General features: G+C 41.7%; 1 protein-coding gene across 14 annotated transcripts in view; it reads left to right on the top strand.

Moving 5' to 3' along the window:
* Positions 1-14,207, top strand: part of GPHN (gephyrin) — a 1,323,901-nt gene that overhangs the window by 899,962 nt on the left and 409,732 nt on the right. For 11 of the 14 annotated variants that reach the window (XM_069208894.1, XM_069208891.1, XM_069208889.1 and 8 more), the window contains one exon: positions 10,563-10,679. The exons of the other annotated variants lie outside the window; for them this stretch is intronic. In XM_069208894.1, coding sequence (XP_069064995.1) covers positions 10,563-10,679 — 117 coding nt within the window. The remainder of the gene's footprint in view (positions 1-10,562; positions 10,680-14,207) is intronic. 14 annotated transcript variants of the gene reach the window in all.

The raw sequence follows: 14,207 nt of genomic DNA, 5'->3' as shown, positions 1-14,207 counted from the left end.
ATAAGATAATGGTTTGACCTGTAATTTACCATGCCTAATCTATAAGGTTTTTTTTACAGTGGGTACAAGGCCTGAATTGGCATTGGACCACTGCATGTGTGTAGTTTCACAGCGTATGCATGGAGGACAAGGACAAAGACAAACGACACAGGATCTAATTGTACAATTGCTAAAGCAAAATAGCTATTCATCAATGAAGATAAATCAATGAAAATTATATTCCGGGCAAGTGTGGCCCTAGATATCTATATGTGACGAGGAGGAAAGCTTTGTGGATAGCAAGTAGAATGGAACAATAAACATAGTGCAGAGAGTCGCTTATTGTCTCAGTGAAGCCAGAGGTTCACTAAGGCAAGTTGCTTGTGGGGGTACCTTTAACAAAGAAAGGTAAGAAGGGCATGTGCTTCCTGTGAGAGTCAGGATTCACAACTTATTATAAGTGATCCACATTTATGTGCATCTGTGATACTTTGAGGATCACAAAATCTTTAGGGAATCAGGCCCATGGTCGCTTAAACCCAAGGAGGCTTCATCATGCCCTTCTGGTCACCTCGAATAACCCCACACACGGCACTCTCAGCTGACAGCTGTTTAGTACCTTTCGAGTTAATTCCGCAGAGGTTCAAAAGAGACGCTTGCTATGACCAAGGTTACATCAGAGGATCAAAACACACATCTTGGATTTATGAGCAGTCAAACGTTTAATTTGAATTGAAATGCAATTTAAACGTAATAGGAGGTGTAATTTAATTTTAATTAAGATTTAATTTAAATTGTGTATGAACGTAATTGAAACATAATTTATGATCAGTCAAGGGAGTGCTCTCATTTACTCCCATGCAGTCTTCTGAAGTTGTTATATGTATACCAATCTAGTCAGTAATTCCGGCAACTGAATCAATGTCATGGGGCTGTTATCTTTCACCTCGCCGAATCAATGTGAAACCGGCTTCCCCATTATTTGACAAATTTATAATCACAATTGTCGTAAATGCTCCTGCAACACCTCCGTTGTTGAATGACACTGGCTGCAGCATCAGAACCTATGACTTTAGCTAGCTTTTAATTTATTGTTTCGTTCTAGTGAAGAAGTAACCTATGCCCTTTCTTCTAGATATGTGCTCATAGTCTGAAATTTGGAGGAGCTGTCAAATCACTGCTGGCTCAGAAATCTCGCAGAATCCACTGTGAAATGCAGTGTAGGTTCATTTGAAGGCTCTCCAGTTCTTTGACTGGATAGGACGGAGAATAGATGCAAAGTCAAGATTCAACATTGATCTTGAAAACATATTGTTTTGCCTTCTTAATACGACGCAACGAAAGGACTGCTTCCCCAATTGGTTATAGCTCTCAGTAAACAGTGGTTGCTGTGGCAAAGTATAATTTAAGAGCACATATAGTTTTCGTAAGATGAAAGGATGTGGCCCAGGAACAGTGATCCAGTAGTAGAACTCCTAACTAATTAACACTTAAAACATGAACCAGTTTGGGTAAGTGCAGTCTAAATACTATTTCAACACATGGTCTTATTTGGGTAAATGTAATCTAATAAATAGTTGCAAGCATGATCTAGTTTGGATAGGAGCAATCCAAGTAACACCTAAGAACACGATCCATTTACAAAACTGCGATCTAACTAGTGCTTAAAACTGTGATCGCGTTTGGATAGGGGCGTCCTAATCAGTGCTTACAGCATGATCTGGTTTAGGGTAAACCCAATTTAATTAACACTTATACCACGAGTCGGCAGTTACATGTGAAAATTCGGTATATTTTCATATCTGTACATGAGTTTCCCCAGCTGTTTCTGGCAATATTGTTTTTTTGTAAAGGTTATTGTCTTTGAAGAAATGTTAAAATTCTGTATCATGATCCGAAGTCTGCAGGCTTTATCAGTCGGTGAAATGCGTGTCTCCTGCGTCTGGGGGAAACACCAGTGGTCCGTTTTGCTGCACGCTGTGAGCCCTGTCTCGTCATAGCACCTTGTCCAACCTGCTTCCACCGCCCACTTCATGGTCCTAACCTTTCTTTATGGCTGCCTTCCTTAACTAGCTGTTCTCCCTTAACCTTCTCTGGTTATGTGCAGGCAGGATCAGGCAATCCAGCAGTGCAAGAAGGGCTAGTCTTACAGATCAGTGTATGGGCTGTTTTTTGGCTGTTTGTGGACCTGTTTTATATATTTACGGTTTGTTTCTCTGATACTACCACAATCATTACCTGCAGCAACCACAAGTGCATGCCGTCTCCCATACCTTGAAAAACACCTGTGCAGCCTGACTTTACAAGTTTAAAACTGTCCTGATTTGCACTTCAGTCAGGTTTTTTTTAGCTATCTGATTCACTAATGGGGGCCACTTTTAATATGGTGCCTGGACCTATTTGCAGTCCTAGTCCGACTCTATGGGGAGGTTCCAGCCAATGCAAAAGGCTTGGCATATTAGAAACTCATGCATATTATAACCCAGAGTTTCTTTTAAAGTTACATGTATTTTGTGCTCCATTAACCAAGAAAATAGGAAGAAACTATAGGAATAATCAAAAGCATACACAAAAAGCCAACTTTTGTGTTCTCTCCCTGAAAAAAGAGGGGTTTTGAAGGTGGTCTGGGATAGATTCCATCACCCTGTCCCCTTTTTACCGTCTTGTAGAAGTGAGAATCCTAGTGATATCAGTGTTGTCTGATGAATAAACCCCTTAACATGCTTCCATTTACGTTATCTGGAGAAGGCGGAAGAGAAAGAGCTGCCATGTTGTAAGCATTATGGTGGAAATCATGATGGTTTCCTTTGGTTTAGGAATGGTGTCCACAGGTATAGAGAAGCCGTCAAGGTGCATTTAGCTCTCCTAAAATCTCTGCAGCTGCTTCATGTGAACAACAGCTAACATTTTAGGGCATAGCAACTAGACCCTGAAGCTGGCTATGTTTGTCATAAAAGGTTGCTGTAAGCAGGATGTATTAAAACACCTGGCCAGTTTGCTGACTTATGTTCATACTGTAATTTGTAGTACGAAGAAATAAAATCAATATCGAGACACTCACAGTAACCTTCACAAATGTTGAAGTATTTGGATTTGTAGAACATGAAAAAAGAGTGAGCCATAAGGTCTAAAAACTGCTTGGATGAAGTCTTGACTGCAAGCTTGACTTAGATCTTGGCGGATGAAGTACTCCGTCAGAATAGTGACGGATATGCTGTTCGCTGTATTACGATCTCCATAGGATATAATGGGATCGTAATACGGCAGACGGTGTATCCGTCATGTTTGTGACTGAGTAGTCCCCCTCTGCCAAGATCTAAATCACGCCCTAAATCTCTTGGTTTGTGTCTCCTCCCTTGTGACACCAACCCCTAACGATTTTATATAGCATCTGAAAAGATACTGACTTGTTTGAGGCCTCAGCAGAGAAGGCAGGGCACCCCGGTACAAGAGAATGGATGTAGTGTACTGTTAACTGTTACGCATTGCAAGCACAGGTCATGCTTTGCACCTGTTACTAGACCAAAAACGAAAAACTGCATTGAGGCGAAATTTCAGGTAACGGACAGTGGTCAAATTTAACAAAAAATGCTAGTTTTTATGAGAATTGTAACCACCATCAAGACCAGGCAGAATCTTGTCTCTTCGTGGAAATATGATAGGTGTGAAAACAGATTGAAGTGGTAGTATATTAGTACAGTGGTTCCCACTGTGGTCCGGGGACCCCTGGGGGTCCGCGAAGCCTCCTCAGACTGCTTAGAAATGTAAAGAATATTAACAGATTAGGTCCCCAGCTTTCAGTAATGACTTAGTGGGGGGTCCCCGGACTCCAATAATGATTCAGTGGGGGTCCCCAGATTCCAGTAATCATAAAGTTGGGGTCCACAGAAGTCAAAAGGTTGGGAACCACAGTATTAGTAAACATAATGATCTTCTGTGTAGCCTGGTCTTACAAGTCAACCCTGGCTGGAATTAATACAGTCCTCAGCTTATACCTTCTTGTTTTTCCTTTGAGAGTATTAGGAACTATCAGGACAGCCACATAGATTAAAGCTGCACCACACTGATTGCATTGTATGCAAAGAAACAGAATGCAAGAAAGTAGACTTAAACAAGTAGAGATAAAAAATGGTAAAAGTTAAATTTTTGCCACAACATTTATAAACTGCACACAGGCATGAATTAACTCTTAACCTAACTGTTACGCCTACCATAAACCTAACATTCCCCCTTTTCACCGTGCTGTCTATGGCTTGTTATGGGAATAGCTTCCTGCCCCTCTTCTGTAGTACTTTTACTTAGACAATCTCTTATACTGTCCATTGCTTTAACCCCCTAAACCTAACAATAGCATCCTTCCTCACAGCAATTGTAATCCTCACCCCAGCACTCCAGTCCTTTTTTCATTCTTTTAAGCCATCTTTATTGAAATTTACAGCACTATATAGCATTGAATACAGTGATTATGTAATTCAATTTTCATGTTGTAATACAGCATCAGTCATTATTCACCCATCACATTGAAGCAGTAGTCCAGTCATAACACTAACCTTACTCTGTTCTTAGCTAAAACCTTCCCTTCCTCTCTCCCTGACAAACTCCCTAAAGTTAACCTAACTCAGTCCCTTAACTCTTCTCTAACTTTTGCACCATTCTTAAGCCCAATTCCTACCCTAGCGCAGTGGTTTTTAACCTTTTAACTTCTGTGGACCCCCCAATTAATCATTACTGGACCACCAGCACCCCCTCTGAGCCATTAATGGAAAATGGGAGCCACAGCCTAAGCATTTCGATGATGTGAACTGCAAAACATTACACAAAAAACAAACCTGCATCAGACAAATACACAAATGATAAAATATTTTGATTTTAATAGGAAGGTGGAGCTTCTCTAAATTCAATTGCGGTCACTCATCATCCATGCTATATTCTGTTTGATGCACTTGCACTGCTCCCACGAATCAGTCTGAGGATACTATGTTAATTTTTAGTCTCTAATTTCAGAATGTTTCACATTTACCAAACGGGTTAACATTTTCTGTTGTACATTTTGCATCTTCATTTATAGACAATTTATCTGTTCATATTTATTTTTCTGAGCAGTCAATGGCCCACTGAGTAGGCTTCCAGATCCCCAGGTTAAGAACTACTGCCCTGAACAGTACACCTTCCCTTGCATCACCCCTCACTCCATACCTTACTCTAGCTGTAAACCTCAAACTCAACCGCATCCCTTACCTGAACCCTAACCAGTCTCTTTTTAAACTAGGCTTTTCAACTTTGTTGTATATTCTGCTTATTTGAATACTCGTTTTCTGCCCTCTATTTTCCTTTACTACAAAACACTGATGAGTCCCAACAAGGCTGAAACCGAGCTGGGGTTATTGGTTGCTTAGAGTTCGTTCAGAAGGGACAGGACTGTTTGTCGTGGAGGAGGACCAGCACAGGTTTGCACATGGTTAGTGATGTCTGTAGGGACACTGAGTAAAACAAATGATGGACAAGAAATTGGACCACAATAACTACTAATGGCTGATATGAATTCATGAAGCCACCCTCCTCCTCCTTTATTTTAACAAGTGCCGTCCTACATAACCAGTGCCACTTACAGTCATGGATTTTCACCTTGAAAGTGCTTTGTTGGTGGGAAGTCCTGTGGGTTTAATAAGCAACTAGGAGATAGTGCATTCCATGGGTATCTGGTAAGTTAAGACATGTGTGATTCACAACTATGCTGCAAACCCAAGTATATGCAATACGTAGGGAGTCAGATTGTGTTAGCTTGTCATTAAAGATCATATGCAATGGCTTGACTGTGTTTCATCGTGTTGGTCATGCTGGTCATCCCTGCCCATGCTTTTTACCATCATCTGCCGAAGAATCACATCGTTGTTTCTGGGAATTCTTTTCACCCCTGAAACTGATTTCCATGTCCTTTGTGCCTAGTGTGAAGAGGGTTATATGACATTTAACCTGCACAGAGAGGTGTTTTCTACTCCCAAAGAGCATCTGGACGCTGTAAAAACACTGCGATTTACTCAAACCAATTATAAGAAGCATCACGGGACGGAAAACAGGTTAAAAGAGGTAAAAAAAAGAAAAAGATACAGAAAAGTAACATTGCATATGATCTTTAAGACTTCATGTGTAGAATGCTGGGCTTCAAGTGTAGGGCCAATGCTTGGAGGTAGTTTGTCCTTTGTGGCTTGTGATGGTGGAGCGGGGGGCGGGGTGGGGGTGTCATGCTGTAAAAGATATTTTTTGTTTACTGTACCTTGGTCTCAGTATCTGTGAGGAGAAGGGTGTATCGAAACGTTCTGCTCATCATAAGAAATCAATTGCAGGAGTTACGTTGTTGTGGACCAGCAACCCATCAATGGTCTTCTGACCTCATTTATTAAGTTGCCCACACGATTGGGATAACCAACTGTTTCTCTGTGCTTCTGCTTTATTTCCGAATGTATCCGATTGGTCTCTAGACTGTCACTTTTGCTTCCTTGTAGTCTTCAAGGGGCCACTCATTTGGCTTTCAAACTGTCACAAATTTGGAGGGAGGCGGCTAGCCTGTGTATGCTGTTCCTTGATTGGCTGTGTGATTCTGTGGGGCTTGCAGGATCACTCTCATGACAAGGTGATCACACAGAAGGACAGCGAAAGACATTCTCAGATATATGCAATGCCCTTCCACTGTGTGACACAGAATGCATAGGGGTTTTCCTTAAAAAGTATGTAATTTGACTTCACCCTGTGATATATTATGAATGCTAGTGATTTTGTTCTTAAATTTCTATACGGGTTCATTTTACAACTCATTTCTAAAAAAAACTAAAACCCTTTAATTGATCCAAAAATCAGAGCTCGGGTTAGCTCTTTCTCTTTCACGGTTCATTAATGTCAGTGCTACAAAACTGGAAAATTAAATTCCCATCACTGGATAGATAACACTTGGATTTAGCTTTATGAGGGAGAAAATACAATTTCTTATTTGGAATAAAATGAAGAAAAATAACAAAACACACCAGAAACCATACCCAATATTGGGCAAAAAACAAGATAGCTTAGTCTTTTACTTTTTCTCTAGGAAACATAAATTAAAAATATCCTGCTAGTCTCTTTAAAAATGCCAAGAGCGTTAGCTGTGTGAAACTGTACTGATTAATTTGTTGTAAAAGAGAAGTGTTTTGGAACATCTAGCTCAGTTGTGGCCACAGGAAATATCTGTGAATGGTATTAGACAATATAGGCCGACAAGAAGGGCAGGTGGGAAATTTGAATAAAAGAGGAGGAGTCCTTTGAACAGGATAATTTATGAGCCATGCCATGCAGAGTTGCTAAGTGTTGGTCCACAAGGGTGGGTTCCTTTTCCAGATTCCCCTGAAATCCAATCAATGTCCGTGTAATGAAGCTAAATTGCAAATTTATATCTTGTTTGAGGCCATGCTGACAATGACTTGTGGAGTCAACTCTCTTGCAGTGACATAGGACCCCCTGCAGTGTTGTACGCCTCATAGAGCCACCCCATTTAAGAGTGCCTCCTTGCGCTATGTCAGTTCTCGCGGCACATTTTAAGCCCAGCAACGGCCAAAGCTGAAATTTGGAAACCAGAGGACTGAACATGCGGTCCTCAGAATTTTGAGACTTCCACATTTCAAAACATTAATGGAATCCCTTGGCAGCCTTTACTGAGCCAAGTGGCGTCTGCCAAAACATGTATTAGAAACATAACTGTTGCTGTCATAACAACGGCGCATTAAAGCTGCTGCAAATGTGACTTGTTTAAAGGAGCTGTTTAGCAAAGCTGACAAAGTGTGTGGCCCTGTGGAAATGCTTGGCTGTGGTTTGACTTTTGTTGATTGATACGACCGGGGGTGAAGGCATAACTTTTGTGAAAACGACTATTACCTCGATTAATGCTTGTACTTGTTGTGCTTCTCCAAAGGTTAGTGTTTTACAGTGATTGCTGCTGGCGGGACAGATGCTTTCATCGCATGAGCCGCAGAAGTCCATCCAGCCTCTGAGCTCCAGAAGCATGGTCTGGCAACACTTCCAGGAGTGGATCTGGGCTGCTCACCACTTCCCTCTAGTCTGTACTGTCATCCACTTTCTCTCCACCGACCGCTAGTGAAGGCTGTTTGCGTTTTAGCAGGCTGGCTACTTTAATTTTTTCTCTTAAACCTACTGGCTGTTTAGGCAAGTGTTTCAATTCAGCAAAGAAATGATTAATCAGCGAAAGAGTTTTATTTGTTATTGAACAAGATCACACATTTTGCAAATTGACTTAGAGATGGGCACTGATATTTGTAAATTGGCTAATACAGGGATGCTAACATTACTCTTCTAAGCTATCACCGTTCTTTAATAAACAGGATAAATATCACATAGTTCAAGCACTGTGCTCTACTTCAGACTATGTTGTAAATTAACTAAGCAATAACTATTACAACTATTACATAAGACATAAATAAATTGTTACAAACTTAAATTCATAAGATGGCCAGCTGCCCTGAATACAAAAGAAAAATTGGACTGCTTTTATAAATAAACTATAGTATATTTATGTATTCAACGGTTTTCAGATTCCTTATAAGCTTTAAAAAATATTGTTGTGTGCACAGTAGAGAATAGAATCATATAAAATAAGCAACAAAACAACCCGTAAGGCCCAACAATTTCTAATAATTGGTACCTCTGTGCACACACCCAAAATACAAACCAATATGAAATAATCAGTAAACACAGGGCGAGATATGAAAGCACGAGAAGTCTGATTCCACCTAGATAAAGAGGGAAGATATGCACTTTCACTTTTTTGCCAGAAATTAACATAAATTGCCAATCTGAGAACTTGACGGGAACTTGAGGTATTTGTGTCCATACCTCTAAAGAGGTAGAGAGGGGTTACGTTAACATTCAGCCGCAGAGTGGCCATCAGCAGAGAAGGCCTGGTTCCAGTTTCCAGAGGTAGCCTACTTGCACTTTATCCTAGAGGAATCCTAATTCGAAGTGCAATTGGAAGTGACCATCTATTCAGCCCTGCATTTAGTTCAGCACCACTAACCTTGATTCCCTGGAGGTTTTACCAAAGAATTTCATAATGAACCGCTTGGATCAAGGGTTGGTGGTTTTCTCTTCCTGATGTAGAGTGGCAAAAATCTTCGTAGTCTGCTTGTGGCTTAGGTTTATTGGCACGGAGGAGGATTACTGTAGCGATCCTCCCATCGTCTTCACCGAAATTGAAACATTGTTTTGCTCAGGGGTGGTAGAGCTAGGCCGCCGCCAGTTAGCAGGCGCTCGTCTGCCCCTAGAAACATGAAGTATGGCTCACAAATACTAGCTTCAGCTCTAAGTTTAGAAGTTTTTAACTCCTTTGCCAAAGCCTATGGAATGAAGTTGTGATGCATAATAGACATTCAAGCAGACCTCTTTTTTTTGTCTTCTCTTTATTTTCCAATATCCGATGCCAGTGCTGAGGTCATGGTGGGCAGAGAATGATGGGCACGTTAGATGCTTTTAGGTCACTCACTAACACAACTATCATGTATTCTTGTTCTCACCTTTGCAAGCTGTTTGAGTCACTGAGTGCACCCTAGTTAGTGAGCTACCAGGTGGCTTTGTTGCCAGGACATCTCATTTCCAAACAGTGCATCTCAGGAGTTGTAGACTTTGTTTAGTTTAAGTAACACGCCAGTGAGGCCTAGGATTTTTGAAAATTTTCATAGATTCCCATCTGTACTTGGTGAACATTTTGGAGAGATATATTTATATAATTGTTGAACATTGGATATTAGGTGACTTTTGTCATTTTCTTGACTCAGATTGCAGGACCTCTTGTTTCAAATGCCCTTGGGCAGTTAGTTGAGGAATGTTAAAGTGGCTTATTACTGCCTGTTAACGAACAGACTATTGTCTACTAGGTGTGGCTGTAGTTACAGGGTATCTGGTTTTTTTCTTAGGTTTTTTGTTAGTGTGAACTGTATGTTTCAAATCGAATACTAGTTAGACGATATAGGTGCTTTCTGTGTAGGCTTTTTCCCGAAATCGATGATCTTTTATGTTTTTTCTGCTGGATTGATTGTATTCATGACGTGTTGTGATCAGAGTTTTTGGAGCTTGGGCCGATTCCTAGAAATGTTGCTGACTGGTCTTTGGTTTTACCATTGCACTTTCTCTGCTACCAGGTGCAATATAAGTCTTAGTTTACCAAAAACAGAGCTGCACTAACACTTCCAGATGCTTCCCTGGCCCCTCTTTCTGCAGGCTTAGTCGTGACCTCAAGCTGCTTGCTGATCTTTCTACGAAGCCCCATCTGCTTTGATTCACATCAGTCTCACTGGAGACCAAACACACTTTTAGTTACTTCTGCTCTATACTACTGCGCCCATTGAGAAAGTGATGACAGTGCAGAGCAGAGAATGGCGGCGAGGAAGCTGGCATTGCCTCCTGGTTGCCAGTGCTTCTGCGCCGCGCCCTGAAAGCTCATGGCCCACAAGCGTCACTCTCTGATGAATGCTCCCTTTGGAGATGCTGATGCCAGGTAAGTACCTATGACTTCCCCATTCCCATCTGGCGTCTTACCTCCGCAGGGTTCCATGATCAGAGAGCAGCTCAGAGAGTGCAGACAGGGACCCATCGGGGGCCAGAGAGCCACTGGAGACTGGAGAATGGTGCACCTGTCGCACACCGGAGGAAATATGAATGAGGTAATAACATGCTTTATATATTATCTGTTGTTTTTAAATTGCATGGAGCAGCACGTCCTGCATGATTGGTGTACCTGGCCAGTTACTTCAGGTGAGTTCTTGTGTCTGATTAGTTGAGCCGTTATTGTTCCCGATACATACACCACACCTCGGTGCTGGTTTTTATCGGATGTGAAAGTTATCACCTCTGATAGTGACCAACTTGTAATGAGGGCCTGTGTCTAAAATGACAACACAGGTTAGTGCAATTGCAGTCCTTGAGCTAGCCTAATCAATAAGGAAAAACCGACCCATAGGCTTAAATTGGGTTGGAGATAGATGGCTTTTGACAACTGTGAGCACATGTTGTTGTGCTAATTTTTAAGTTTTCTAAACGGATATATTCACTGATATGTTGGTAGAAAATGCCCTGTTATGCATAATTAGTCAATTGCCAATTTCTAGTCAAAGTGCTTTAAGTCATGCATGTGTCATTATTTAAATGTTGCTGCCTGCACTCCTGCCTTAGTGTTTCATACTGACGAAGTCGGTGTGATTTGAAAATGTTTGTTTTTTAGAGTTTGGAAGTTAATGTGATATTACATCTCTGAAAACAAAAACGACACCATTTAGCCCTTCCACGTAGCTCTTCGATTTGGTGTCACCTATTCTCTTCAGCTAGTGCCCCCCTGATATAAAATACAGTCACATTCTTCATCTCCCTCCCTGTGACTATTGATTTGCACCTTCAAGCTCATGAGGTATTGAGCTCCCATCCTCTAGTATAGTTTATACATTTGATCACATCAGCTTTTTTCACTTTTTAGTTTTGCATCATCAATCCTAAAATATCTTAATTTTCCTTCACAGTCCTAAAATCTCAGCCTCCCTACCGCCAGTGTTAGAGTACACCCTAAGTCTAGTGAGAAGTCCAAACCTTTTCACCGCCAAACGCACCACACCTTTTCCTTCATCCTCTAATGTTGATTGAATTCCTGTAATGTTGGATTACAACTTTAGATCTCAGTCTTCGTTTATGTACTGCTGGATCACACCTTCAGTCCCTCCAGATCTCGGTTTCCCTACTCTAATTCCAGATTACACCTTTGATCACTTCACATGTGGATCTCCGTCCTTTAGCGCTGGTTTATGCCTTCAACATATCAGATCTTAATCTGCTTTCATTTGGGGTTTCTTCAGCTTTAATCAAACACGTTTTTTCCATGTGAGTTGCTTGCATATAATGATGGGAGTTCTGTCCAATACCCAGTTATGTTTCAGAGTAATGTATATAGATGCTACCACAGAGGCTTCCCAGACCTGGGGTGGTCTATCAAGACCCTGAAAATATTGAATCTTTCAGATGCCATTGACATAGTCAACCATCAAGTCTTCTGTAATGATATGGGGGATATTGGCATTCGCAAAGTTCCATTAAATTAGAGCTCATCAGCAATGCTCAGTTACTCGTCGGGGTTCAAGCCAGAAACATACATAGTTTGGATAACTTAATAAATTGCCTGCTAGCAGTTGAGAATAGGATGACTGTAAATAATTTAAGTGGAACATCAGGAAAAACTGAAATCTTAATACTATGGTGGTGGGAGACAGCGTAAATACTCCAGTAACGTGGGAGCCTGCGCTGCACTTGCTGAGTTTACCAGGGTGTCAAGGCTCTTTGTAAATCGGAGCAAATCCAGTGCTTATTTTTTGCACCCTCCGGTCTCAGGGGACAGGCCACTGGCGATAGGAGAAGAGATCAGGTGGGAACCACATACCTTTCGCTATCTGGGAGTTCACATCTATTGCACTGTAAATCAATTAATTGAGGGTAACATTCAGGCAACACTGACTTCCCTACGGCAAAAGGCCACACTCTAGTATTCCTTACTTCTGTCTTGTATGGGCCAGGTGGCCCTGGTTATGATGATTGTCCTTCCCAGGTTGTTGTATTTTTTGCTACTGTCCCTGCTGTTCTGGAGAATTTCATCTCAAAGAAAAGCTTGGCTTGCTTGTGGTCACCTTTTCCCATTCTGATCTGTTCTTTGCTACTGTCCCTGCTTGGATACCCAAGGCAGTCTCAGGCAGGGTGACAGAAGGCAGAGGTTCTAGTTGGCTAACCTCAGACTTCTGGAAGCTGCGAGCTGCCATCTTAGCACTCTTCAATATGTCTGGGCCAGAGTGTTGCAGCTAACATGTTGCTGGCTTCCATATGCGCAAGAGCTGCCACTGTCAACCCCAGAGACCATCAACCCCCGGGGCAACTGGGCTGGGCCACGCAATTGGACAGCAGTGGGCATCAACACATCGGGTTCTCTCTTTGAACATGGTCAGTTGAAAGAATTCCAGCCCCTTTTGGATTAATATGGGTTCCCTCCTCATCACTTCCTGGTATACAGGGCAGTTAGGGCCACACTACGGCCTCCCCGTCACCCCCAAGAAACACATAGACCTTGTGTTAGTGTTTTAGCGCACAGACATATAGCAATGACCTGGAAATTCCAGCCCCCCTCCTCCCTACTTCACTATTCACTGTAAAACCTAGTCATCTTTTCCATTACTTATACCCTCCCAAGTTTCCCACATTTTGTATTTTGTTCCTCATATACTAGACCCCACCAGGATGGGCCGCATGTATTGGAATGGGAAAGCAGTGCTGTATCTATTTGTTTTATATTTCCCTGAACTCCAGAGATACCAAAAAGGTTCATTGAGTTACTAGAGGCAAAATATATTGAAGTGCAGTCATTTTCAATAGTTGGTGTTCAAGAAAGGAATTCAGTTGCTTTAGATCTAAACACCTAAAGGGTTTTTGATCCACAGACATGATGGAGTAACATCCGAGGCGACTTTCTGTCTCAGGACTGAATCACTGCCTTTGATAACAATTCTTGGATACTTTTGAGGAGACTTTGAAGACCTTAACAACTCTCTGATAGAGGCTACCCAGATGCCATAAATTCCATTAGTCAACCCTGTCCCCTCCCCACTAGGCTGACATGGTCATCCTTTGGAGGAACAAAGTTGAGATAGGTATAAGTAGGTTGAAGCAAAAATTAATGAGCTTAGAGACCTTCATGCCACCATCCCTGCCTCGAAAGGGCTGTCCTGGTCCCCTCACTGGAGAAAGTAGACCAAGGTAGAGAAGGTAGACCAAAGAACCTGTGAAATCCTTTGCCCCTCACTTGAAGTTTGATAGGAACCATCAACTTGTGGTCTTCTGCAGATTTCTTAACCAGAAACTAGATTGGCCACATAGAAGGGGAAATATCTCAGGAGAAACTTTAGTTTTCTGAAACTGTGAAAACTTCCCTCTTTTTCCATGGCCACCCCTTTTTTTTGTAGATTAATGCTGCTGCTTTCTTTAACTTTGCATAATGGGGCGCTGCGGTCCAGTCACCACTGTATGTGCTCTGAACCATAAAACATTTATTTTCCATTAAGGCCATAATATATATGGTGCGAGAAATACACCAATGGCATGGAAAAGTTATATTCCCCTGTGAACATGTTGTGCTATCCAATAGCCGACCCAAGCCTAACTGTATA

The sequence above is a fragment of the Pleurodeles waltl genome, chromosome 9 (assembly GCF_031143425.1).
Source record: "Pleurodeles waltl isolate 20211129_DDA chromosome 9, aPleWal1.hap1.20221129, whole genome shotgun sequence".
Taxonomy (NCBI): Eukaryota; Metazoa; Chordata; class Amphibia; order Caudata; family Salamandridae; genus Pleurodeles; species Pleurodeles waltl.
This window is presented reverse-complemented; position numbering and strand designations above follow the sequence as displayed.